Raw genomic sequence first — 10,943 nt, forward strand, 5'->3', positions numbered from 1 at the left:
TTGGAAAGTATTGTTATTTTTCCCATCCCTTCTGGTGTGAAAGTAACTGTAGTATCATTTTCAGAGACAGATATTGATTAGGAGAAGGGAAACAGATGATTTAGATGTGTAGTGAGATTTTAGAGCACTGTTTCTGTTTTTTAAAAATCTATGTTTCCCCTGGTAAACTTAAGTCATACTTTCTTTTAATATATATTTAAGTTTAATATGTTATATATAAAAAGTCATATATATGTGCATGTATAATATATGTATGTATGTGTGTGTACAAGCACACACATGCACACGCAGAGTTGTTGTTTTATTTTCACCCACCAGGCTACCAGTCAGGAAGTTATAGAGAGCAACGTTATATAATGACTCAGCAAGTTGTGAGTCAGTGTGGATTATCTTGTTGATACACTTTAACCCATGTTTATGTTTATCTCCTGTGTGTTTTCAAATTCTTCCCACTTACGGCATTGGTTGGCACTTCCCGTGTTAATGTGGTTCCACCCTTTCCTGGGAAGCTTACACATCCTGGTTGTCATGTCCTCGGCCGTACCACTAGAGGGAGCCACTCTGTAATGGGTGAGGTGAGCCTAACAGAAATAACGTGATCGGCCCGGTGCTGATCAGAGGCCAAGGCGACAGGTTACAGGTAACATATTTCAGATTTATTAAAAAACACATAGGTAACAAGTCAGAGCTTTGGCTAGGAATGATTTGGAAAAGAATTGAAGGCATTATTCCACAAAACATTCACAGTGTGTGCTACAGACAGAGAGCAGGGAAGTGTTCTAGAAGCATTTGCGGTGGACGATGGAGGGCCCGGCCTCGTCGTACTCCTGTTTGCTGATCCACATCTGCTGGAAGGTGGACAGAGAGGCCAGGATGGAGCCGCCAATCCAGACAGAGTATTTGCGCTCGGGAGGGGCAATGATCTGTTGGTCAGGATGAGGAAGAAGGGCCATTAATGCACTAGAACATTCCAGCATGGTCCGAATTTGGTGACCCCTGCTGAAGCTTCATGGACAACAGGGACAGTCTTGGCTGTTAGATGCTGAACCCAAACCTGAACCCTAACCCATGGGGTGTGAATAAGTTGTGGATTTAAATATTCTTCAATGAGCACATTTGGTTTCCCAGCTTCCTTTTACACAATCTATTCCAAAGCATCTATGACACCCCTGCTGCATTCAGTCTACTATGGGCAAACTGAAAGTTGGCCCCAAATCCTGCACGGCCTGTACTTAAGCCCTGACAATGTCCCCGACTTTCATAAGCTGTTCTTCAGCACTCAGCATGACACATACGCTCTGTGGACACAAACACCAGCAACTTGGAGGAGAAGTTTTGATTGTGCCAGAGCTTACCACACAGGAACTTACTATAGACCTGATTAAGCACACTGAGATGCACTGTTTAACACAGAGGGACCCAAGCGTCCCCCACTGGGATGAACATGCCCCTGGGATAGGTCCAGGTTAGGCTGCATTGGCTGGCCCTACCCACTACATAGGCCTGACATGTAAGGACATGTTGACATTTCTTAAATCAATGAATGGTTTAGGCTCAGAGAGCAGGGTATGTCTCCCTACAGCAACTCTAAAAATAGCTATAGTTGAGTAATTCCAAATTCCACATCAGACTTGGGTAGAAATGAATATGGACACTTGGGCCAACAGATAAGGTATTTCTGAAACGGTGGTGAAAGGGTTTAATTTCTGTTTATCTGAGCTCTGGTTGAACATTTATTTTTAATACAAGTACATGATATTTACTGAGCACTTACCATGTGCCGAGCACATGTACTATCTCATTTAATCCTCATAACCACTTTGAAGAGTAAGTACTGAATTACTCCCATATTCCAAAGGAGGACACAGAGGCTGAGAGAGGTTTAAGTAATTGACCTTGATCACACCGGTTGGTACGTATCAGACCCAGTATGCAAACCTGGACCTCTCCCAGGTATGTTTTTGTTTTGTTTTAGAAATAACTTTTCGTTTTCGTATAATTTTGGTTTTACAGAAAAGTGGTAAAGACAGTACAGAGAGTTCCTATAGACCACCCCCACCCCCATTCAGTGTCAGTTTCCCCTAATGTCACCATCTTACTGTGCCAGGTTTTTAATGGTTTGCTCTCATCACACTGGAGCTCAAAGTTCTACATTCATTTCTATTCAACACTCCAAGTTTGAAGAACTAGAAACTACCCAACTCTAGCTGAGTGTCTGTCATATACCCCCAACCTAGGTTGTCTTTGTCAGCAACCCTTGCAGCTGGTTTCATGTCCCTCCCTCCGGAGTGGGAAGATGAGGTGGTAAGTGCCCATCGGAGGGGCATCCGAGAATCACAAATCCTCAGAAAACAGTCTCTCTCCTCTTAACCCGCAGAATTCCGAGCCTCTAAGGTGGAGAGAGAGCAGGCTTCCGTCTATCCCTCCCTGTTATGTTAGCTGCAGACCCTTTCAAAAAAGGAGTGCAAATCACAGAGAACTTGTCTGAACACCTCTCGTGTGTGTGAACTGCCCCCAGGGGGCCCCTTCTCCTGCTCCCTGGGACGTGGATCAGAAGGTCCCAGCCTGGCCTCCGGATTTCAGAGTGATAACAGCCTTTGAGAAGTCACCAGCCACGTGTAAGTTTGCCTCCAAAGAATGATGGCCTTTTAATCTGAGTTTCTTTGACTGTGACTCAAAACTCACACAGTGTAGGGGTTCTGATGGCTCAAGGACTGAGCTTGGTCATCCTGGGGTCATGCTGCGCTTTTGAGCACTTGTATCAAAGGGTATGTCAGACAGAGAGATGAAGGTAAAATTCTAACTCCTGGCCACTGAGATGGAGTCACATTCAGTACTGGAGGAGGAGTATACACTATTGAATCTACAGGGTTTACGCCTCTTCAGAAATAAGTCTGGCTCATCTGTAATATTTGTAATGCTCTATACATGACATGCACTATTTTTGTGATGAGGAAAAACAACAAAATGTGTATTTTAGTGAGATATGGACACATGGGGGGCTCTATTGACCTTCACTGCAGCTGCTGAAAGTAGCTGATTGACAAGGATAAGTACAGATTAAATTTTGTACAAGATAATTCAACTTCTTTATGAACTGAACTGACCTATATCGTTCAAAGTATGGGACTTGTGGACTTTTAACCACTGCCTAGCTCTAAAACCCGTGAGTGCGTGTGACCAAGATGCAGCCTCTGAAGAGTCCTTCACCTCTTGGCTGTAGGGCTGGCATTGCCAGCAGCACACATGGGTCCGTCACTGAACTGTACCTTGATCTTCATGGTGCTGGGCGCCAGGGCCGTGATCTCCTTCTGCATGCGGTCGGCAATGCCGGGGTACATGGTGGTGCCCCCGGACAGGACGTTGTTAGCATAGAGGTCCTTCCTGATGTCAATATCGCATTTCATGATGCTGTTGTAGGTGGTTTCATGGATGCCAGCAGACTCCATCCCTGGAAAAGAGACACAGGCCATGGTCCTTGGGTGGTGAATAAAGCCCAGGTTGACGTGGAAGACGATGCGAGCAACTGGATGATCTTACACTGGACCGAAGCTAGGCAGGCGTGATGCTCTGGGAACCAGCCATCTCAGGACCGAAAGGTCCTCGAATGCCCCATGTCCTCCTACCTCTTGTCTAGGGAGGAAGCCCTGCCTCAGCAACTCTGGGAGGGTGGGGGGCTACAACATCATATCCCTAATTTTTAATAGACTCACTACTATAAATGATTCAAATAAGAAGCAAAGTCTTCAGATTGCCAGCAGAAGCTTCCATGCTGAGCCAATGTTGCAGCCGTTGCTCAGAACTTTCCCCAAGTCTCTCTTTGGCGGCTGCCTTGTTTTTACTCCTCAAAGCTTTATGATGCTGAATCATCCAAAAAAAAAAAGCTTCATTTTATTCGGACAAAGACTCGCTTTTCTTCAATCTTTGCAGTTTTGTGATGTAATACTAATAACGCTTAGTGATTAATTACAGCCAATATCTAATAAGCATTGAACGCTCATTTTGGCCAAGTCCTGGGCTAAGCGCCCCCCCCCCCCAGCTCGTGTAATCCTCACAGCCACCCTATGAAATAGGTACGATGACAGTCCTCACTTTATAGAGGAGGACCCTGAGACTTCAGGGTCCAAGGTCATGAATAGAGAATTAAGACTCAAACCCAGGCTCACCCCTCCCGGAGCCTGCCCTCTGTAAACATCTATGCTAACCCATCTCCCAAGGTCAGTGCTAACGTAGGATTGGGCATTTCCATTTTTCTCTCCCCCTATTATTCCCAAACTCAGCATTCAACCTATCCTTCCCATCCATCCATCCGGCGGCTCCACTGTGTCCTAAGCACAGAGAGTATCTGATTCTTTCACTGTAAACCACACACCAAGAATGCTCTGGGCTTGACTACAACATAGACAATGTTTTCTTAAAAAGAAAACTCCTTTTCTGGTCTCCTCAACTCTTAAAAATGTGACATTCTTTCCTTTGCCCTGGTTTAGAAATGCACTTGGTTTTGTGGCCCCTGTCACATGTCCCCACACGCAGAAGGGTGCTGGGGGCTGAGGGATGGCTGGGTGCAGGAGGAGAGGGTGGTCTCCCCAGAAGCAGGAGCAGGGTGTGCTGCCTACCGATGAACGAGGGCTGGAACAGGGTCTCTGGGCAGCGGAACCGCTCGTTACCGATGGTGATCACCTGCCCGTCAGGCAGCTCGTAGCTCTTCTCGAGGGAAGAGGAGGACGCAGCAGTGGCCATCTCGTTTTCAAAGTCCAGGGCTACATAGCACAGTTTCTCCTTGATGTCCCGGACAATCTCACGTTCAGCTGTCAGCGAGATACAAACATGGTTTGCACAGGCGGTAAAAATCCACCTGCCCGGGCTTCCCTGGTGGCTCAGTGGTTGAGAGTCCGCCTGCCGATGCAGGGGACGCGGGTTCATGCGCCGGTCTGGGAAGATCCCACATGCCGCAGAGCAGCTGGGCCCGTGAGCCATGACCGCTGAGCCTGCGCATCCGGAGCCTGTGCTCCGCAACGGGAGAGGCCACAACAGTGAGAGGCCCGCATACCACACACACACAAAAAATCCACCTGCCCTACTGCAGGCTCTCCTACAATACAGGCTCCATCCACAAAGTGTATAAGTTCGACATTACATTCCGCACCCCCAAATCCATCAGGGCAATTAAATTACAAATCCACTATGTTCCCAGCGGAGTGCCTCACACAGAAGGTTCTTAGCAAATATTGTCTGGAAAGTTCAGGACAGGATGAAAATGAGCTGGCAAGAAACAGGCAAAGAGCAGGAAATCCTTAATACGTTAACTTTTTTGCATGATTAACTAATGAATCTCCATTATAAGTGCTTTATAACAGTTTGTTATATTGGATTTTCAGTTGACCAGGAAAACGCGTGCCGAAGCCCCCCCTTAGAGGCCCCTACAGTTTCAAAAGCTCCAGAGACCCGTGTCATCTGGGCCAGGTCGATTCTAGCTCAAACCCTTGGAAAATTCATCACCTTCCAGAAAAAGGCAGGCCCTGGCTCGGGACAAGTCCCAGTTGAGAAGGCCCAGTGGTGCCTGGAAGAAGTGGGCAGGCAGACCACTTTCAGACCCCTGCCCTCTGAAGTTCTAAGCTATTGGTTCCCTCTGGGCCCCTGGGAACCTTCTGGAAGCATCTTGGAATTCTTCATAGGGAGTAGAGGAGGAACAGAAGTCACTCAACTGCCTACTGCAAAAGGAGAGTTTAACATCTTCAGGGCTCAAACTTGGAGTCTAGAATAAGCCTCAGGGATGTCCAGAAACCTAAACATTTGGACAAGACCAAACTGGCCAAGGGAGGGCGGGCGGCCAGGGTCAAGGGCACTGAGGACGTCCCGACATCTCTAGTATAGTCTGCCTCTGGGCAGCAGGACACCAGTTTATAGTCTGAAGACAAATGTGTCGCTGCCTGCGGGTTGATATTAATAGTCACTAACAAGTGCTGCATGCTTCCTCTGGGCCAGGAATTCGACGTGCATGATCTCATTTACTACTCACAACATCCTTGTGAGAAAGGGTCTATGATTACTCCCATTTTACAGATGAAGAGGCTATGGCTTAGTGAACTTGGGCATCTAGTCCAAGGTCACACAGCTAGTGAGTGGCAGAATTGGGACCCAAGTCCTACTGAGATGTCTCCAAAGACTGCCCATCACCACGCCATACCAACTTCAGTCTCTATGTGTGAATGGAAGGGATTAAAAAACGTTCAAATAGTGCAACTCTGACTAGCTCATCATACCAGATGGTTATAACTGCTCTTCTTGAAGAAATAGTGTAATCGTTTAGCGATTTCACGTAGCAAAATACGCACTGCTTTGCCCTGGGCATTAGAATCAGGCCTTGATACCTGCAAGGCTGCCTCCCATTGTTTCCTTGGATAATCACCAAGTTCCGGAAGAACACCCCGCCCTTACACCCCCTCCCTTTATCTCCCGTAGGCCTCACCTGTGGTCACGAAGGAATAGCCTCGCTCGGTCAGGATCTTCATGAGGTAGTCGGTGAGATCTCGGCCAGCCAGGTCCAGACGCATGATGGCGTGGGGCAGGGCATAGCCCTCATAGATGGGCACATTGTGGGTAACACCATCTCCAGAGTCCAGCACAATGCCTGGGGGACAGTTGTACACAATAAAAGTCACCAGGGCAGCTGGTATGTGATCACTTACTGGTCTAGTAGAAGGGGAATTTCTAAGCCTCTTATTTGAAAGGAAGGAAGGCATTTGATAGAAGAAGTGGGGCAAGGCTGGATAAAGACAAAAAAAGAAAAGAACAGGAAGAGGGAAACAATAGGAGAAGTCCTCCTGGAAATACAAGTTAAAGGACTTAATTTTAAAGGTGAGAAGAAGACCTCTGAGGGCTGGAATTAACCCTGCCAATTTGAACTAAACCCCAATCCATCACAACCCGCATGTTTATGAACCATTAAATCCTGTAACTGATGGTGTATTTAACTGAGGCTCTCACCCCTCCCAACCACTTACCAGTTGTACGTCCAGAGGCGTAGAGGGACAGCACCGCCTGAATAGCCACGTACATGGCTGGGACATTGAAAGTCTCAAACATGATCTGCAAAGCAATTCAAAGAGCTGAGTTAGTGATGCTGCCAGTCTTACCAAGAATGCACAAGACAGCATCTTGTTGAGGAACGCAGAGGGCCCACGTGGTTCTGGGTAGAGGAAACTAAGGTAAAGGAGGGCCAGGGCAGCCTTGGTTACTAGTCAAGGAGAAATGAAGGTGTAAATGAAGAAACCATTATACCAGAGGCTTGATGGCATGGAGAGGGGGACACATGACCAGGCAGATATAAGAAGGGTCTAGCTTCTGGCCCTGGCCCTGGCCCTGAGTTGAACATGACCTGGAAGAATTCACCAAACTAACAGCTGAATAACGTGGGCTTCATTCCAGGTCTCTTGATTACAAATGGAGGAGGAGTTTGGATGAGAAGGGTTCTAAGTGTCCTCCAATGTGAACAGCCCAGGACTTAATACTGTTATCAAAGCCAAAAGAAACAAAAGACAGCATCTATACTTCTCTGGTGTATGAAAGAGCCCCCTTTTTTTTTTGGCCACGCGGCTTGCAGATCTTAGTTCCCTGACCAAGGATTGAACCCAGGCCTTCTGCAGTGAAAACTCAGGAGTCCTAACCACCGGACCGCCAGGGAATTCCCGAAAAAGGCCTTTTAAACCTGAAGCTCAGACTGGTTGAATGAGCCCTGTTCTGTGGTCTGAGGTTCGTTTAATCTGTTCCACTTTTTTATGTAGTTGCAGCCCTAGAATCTGAGGTCACTCTGGCTGCAGTGAAGGAGCCCTGATTCCTGGAAGAAAAGAACCGCCTGCTGGTAACAGAGAACCAAGTATGAATGTCAGTGTGGCAGCTCATGCAGTCTAGGACACGATTAGAACGAGAGTCCCTCCGGGTCAAGCATTAGAAATCTGTGCCCACGGAGATGCCCACAGACCACCATTTCTCCCTCTGCAAAACCCTCCCTGGTCTATTCACCAGAGTGAATATCTAGCATCATTTGCTAGACGGCCATAATTCCCAACTATATTTTTCACCATTCACAGGAAAAATAGCCCCCATAAGAAACAACATCTCTTGCTACATGAGCACTTCCCAGGCACACAGACGTTCCCCTGTAGAGAACAGCTGCTAGTGTGTTGGTGTAGCGCCTAGAACTCTTCCGAGAAAAAGACCCTGCAGTATTGACATTTATTATTCTCTGAGGTCAAAAGATCATGGGCCAAATCCAAGCTCTGCCACTTCTAGCTGTGTGACCTTGGGACAATCACCTAATTTCCTTGAACCTCGATTTCTTCATTTATATGATCAGCATACGAATAGCTCCTGCTTTACGTTGTTAAGATTTAAAGAGACAATGCGTATAAAATGCTTAGCCCAGTGCCTAACCATAGCAAGCATGAAATTGACACTAGGTGTATTTATTTAGCAGCTCATCCAAACTGGAAATCTTGTCTGGCCGGTGGAATGGATGGTCTCCTGATCCAAAACTTCTGAGCTTCAGACAAGTGACAATAACGACAATAATAACTGTTTGTTGAAGGTTATCATACCAGGTACCACGAAACACATTTAGCATTTACCTCATTCATCTTCACATCAATCCTTTGAAAAATAATAGTACTAATATTACTCCCAACATATGGACAAGGAAACTGAGGCTCTGAGAAACTAAGTGGATTCTTTAAAGTCACATAACTGATTAAGTGACAGATCGAGTTTTCAAACCGGGATCTGTTGGACTCCAGAACCAAAATTCCCCATTTTATGTTATCCTGCCCTTTGAAATGACTTCTCCTTAGAAGGTTTTACCCTAAACATGTCACCTTTTCAGTTAAATCTTGGAAATTTCCTGCTGCTCTTGGAACCAAGGGGCTGTTCCTGCAGTAAGGATGTCAGCGCCACCAGGATGCTCCTGGCCTTTGGAATTCTGGGAAGTTATCAGCCTGTGAGTGGACTGTTTGGTGGGCCTTCTCGCTGCTGTCCTGCACAACCCCTTTAACACAGGACTTTCCCCAGACACCAAAGTGCTGGGCCCTGGAGTGCATATTTACCTGGGTCATTTTCTCCCGGTTGGCTTTGGGGTTCAGGGGTGCCTCGGTGAGCAGGGTTGGATGCTCTTCAGGGGCAACGCGAAGCTCATTGTAGAAAGAGTGGTGCCAGATCTAGCAGGGGGACCGAGGAAAAGCACAATGATGTGACGCTGTAGGGGCACTGCAGTCCTCAAAACGCCATCAGAATGGGCTAAGGGAACCAGGTTCAAATAAAATGCTAGAAGTACTCATTATGTGTCCACAGCTTTACAGATGCAGAGACTGAAACTCAAGGACTGTAAATAACTTGCTGAGGATTCACAGCTAGTAGGTGAATGAGCAAAAACGCAAACCCAGGCCTATGAGGCAGGATGGAGTAGTGGTTAAGGGTACAGGCTCTGGCATCAAACCTGGGTTCAAATCCTGGCTTAACCACTTCTTGGTTATGTGAGCTTAGGCAAATTTTAACCCTTCTCAGCCACAATCTCTCCATGGGTAATATAAAAATAATTTGTGGGCTTCCCTGGTGGCGCAGTGGTTGAGAGTCCGCCTGCCGATGCAGGGGACACGGGTTCGTGTCCCAGTCCGGGAAGATCCCACATGCCGCGGAGCGGCTGGGCCCGTGAGCCATGGCCGCTGAGCCTGTGCGTCCGGAGCCTGTGCTCCGCAACGGGAGAGGCCACAACAATGAGAGGCCCGCATACCGAAAAAAAAAAAAAATTTGTATGTCTTTGTGAGACTTAAGTCAGGGAACCCTAGAGTTGCTACTTAGCCCAGAGTAAATGTTACTATTATTCAACAGTATCTTCTTTACCCGCTATTTCCACTTTAGTTAATATTCATGGGCAAATGACTTAGAGTAGCAAGTAAAAGGACAAATGAATGAATATATGAAAGGATGAATGAAGCTGACCTAATTGCCTAATTGCCACTTTTAATATTGGAGGGAAATTTTGCTCTGCTCCATTCCCCTCTTTGTTCCCCAGGGCTGAGAGAAGCCTGCCTTGGTCAGCACACTCTGGACTTTTCGTTCATGGGCAGACATTTGGCCTTCAGGTGTTTCCAAAAAAAGCCAGTGTCTATTTCTAGCATGTCCGTGCGATGTACTTTGGACATACTTGTGTTTGCTTCATGGTTGAGCATCCTCTTTATTTTTTTTATTTTTATTTTTGAGCTGTTTCTTTTTTTAATTTAATTTTTATTTTCTATTGGAGTATAGTTGATTCACAACGTTGTGTTCGTTTCAGGTGTGCAGCAAAGTGATTCAGTTATACATATACGTATATCCATACTTTTTCAGCTTCTTTTCCCATATAGGTTATTACAGAGTATTAAGTAGAGTTCCCTGTGAGCATCCCCTTTAATCCCTGGATGCCATAAAGAGCAAACCACTGTGAAAAAGGTTCAGTTAACTAGTTATTTTTAAAAGCCTGAAAATTCTCCCCTAGCACCAGAAATATTAAATTCATTCAGAATTAAAACAAAATAAAACAAGAACTGCTAGCGAAAGCTCATACACTAATAAAAGCTAGATCGACTTTAAAGAGTGTTTATCTTATCGCAGTTACTTTGGTTTTGAATTTGTTGTTTCTAGAAAGGAAATGAGACTCCTGAAAGTTCTATTCCTTTGATGGAGTAAAAGCAGCACAGTGTTCAAGACATCAAAAAAAAAAAAAAAGTGAAGAAAAGAAATTCTACTGATCATATTATATACTACGGATACTCTGAAGCATCGTTTAAAACCCACCCAATCCCTCTCTCTCTCTCTCTCTCTCTCTTATTCTTCTCTCTCTCTCTCTTATTCTTCTCTCTCTCTCTGTCTTATTCTTCTCTCTCTCTCTCTCTCTCTCTTATTCTTCTCTCTCT

The 10,943-nt window shown here is 46.0% G+C and overlaps 1 protein-coding gene across 2 annotated transcripts in view; it reads right to left on the bottom strand.

The window, feature by feature from the left end:
• Nucleotides 1-634: 634 nt before the first annotated feature.
• ACTA2 (actin alpha 2, smooth muscle) overlaps nucleotides 635-10,943 on the bottom strand; it is a 17,584-nt gene continuing 7,275 nt past the window's right edge. For both annotated transcript variants that reach the window (XM_027111967.1, XM_027111968.1), the window contains 6 exons: nucleotides 9,099-9,209; nucleotides 7,005-7,089; nucleotides 6,470-6,631; nucleotides 4,617-4,808; nucleotides 3,270-3,451; nucleotides 635-923 (listed from right to left, as the gene is read on the bottom strand). In XM_027111967.1, coding sequence (XP_026967768.1) covers nucleotides 780-923; nucleotides 3,270-3,451; nucleotides 4,617-4,808; nucleotides 6,470-6,631; nucleotides 7,005-7,089; nucleotides 9,099-9,209 — 876 coding nt within the window. In that variant the 3' untranslated portion in view covers nucleotides 635-779. The remainder of the gene's footprint in view (nucleotides 924-3,269; nucleotides 3,452-4,616; nucleotides 4,809-6,469; nucleotides 6,632-7,004; nucleotides 7,090-9,098; nucleotides 9,210-10,943) is intronic.

The sequence above is a fragment of the Aethalodelphis obliquidens genome, unplaced genomic scaffold (assembly GCF_003676395.1).
Source record: "Aethalodelphis obliquidens isolate GAN/ISIS:26980383/991018 unplaced genomic scaffold, ASM367639v1 scaffold11, whole genome shotgun sequence".
Lineage (NCBI taxonomy): Eukaryota > Metazoa > Chordata > Mammalia > Artiodactyla > Delphinidae > Aethalodelphis > Aethalodelphis obliquidens.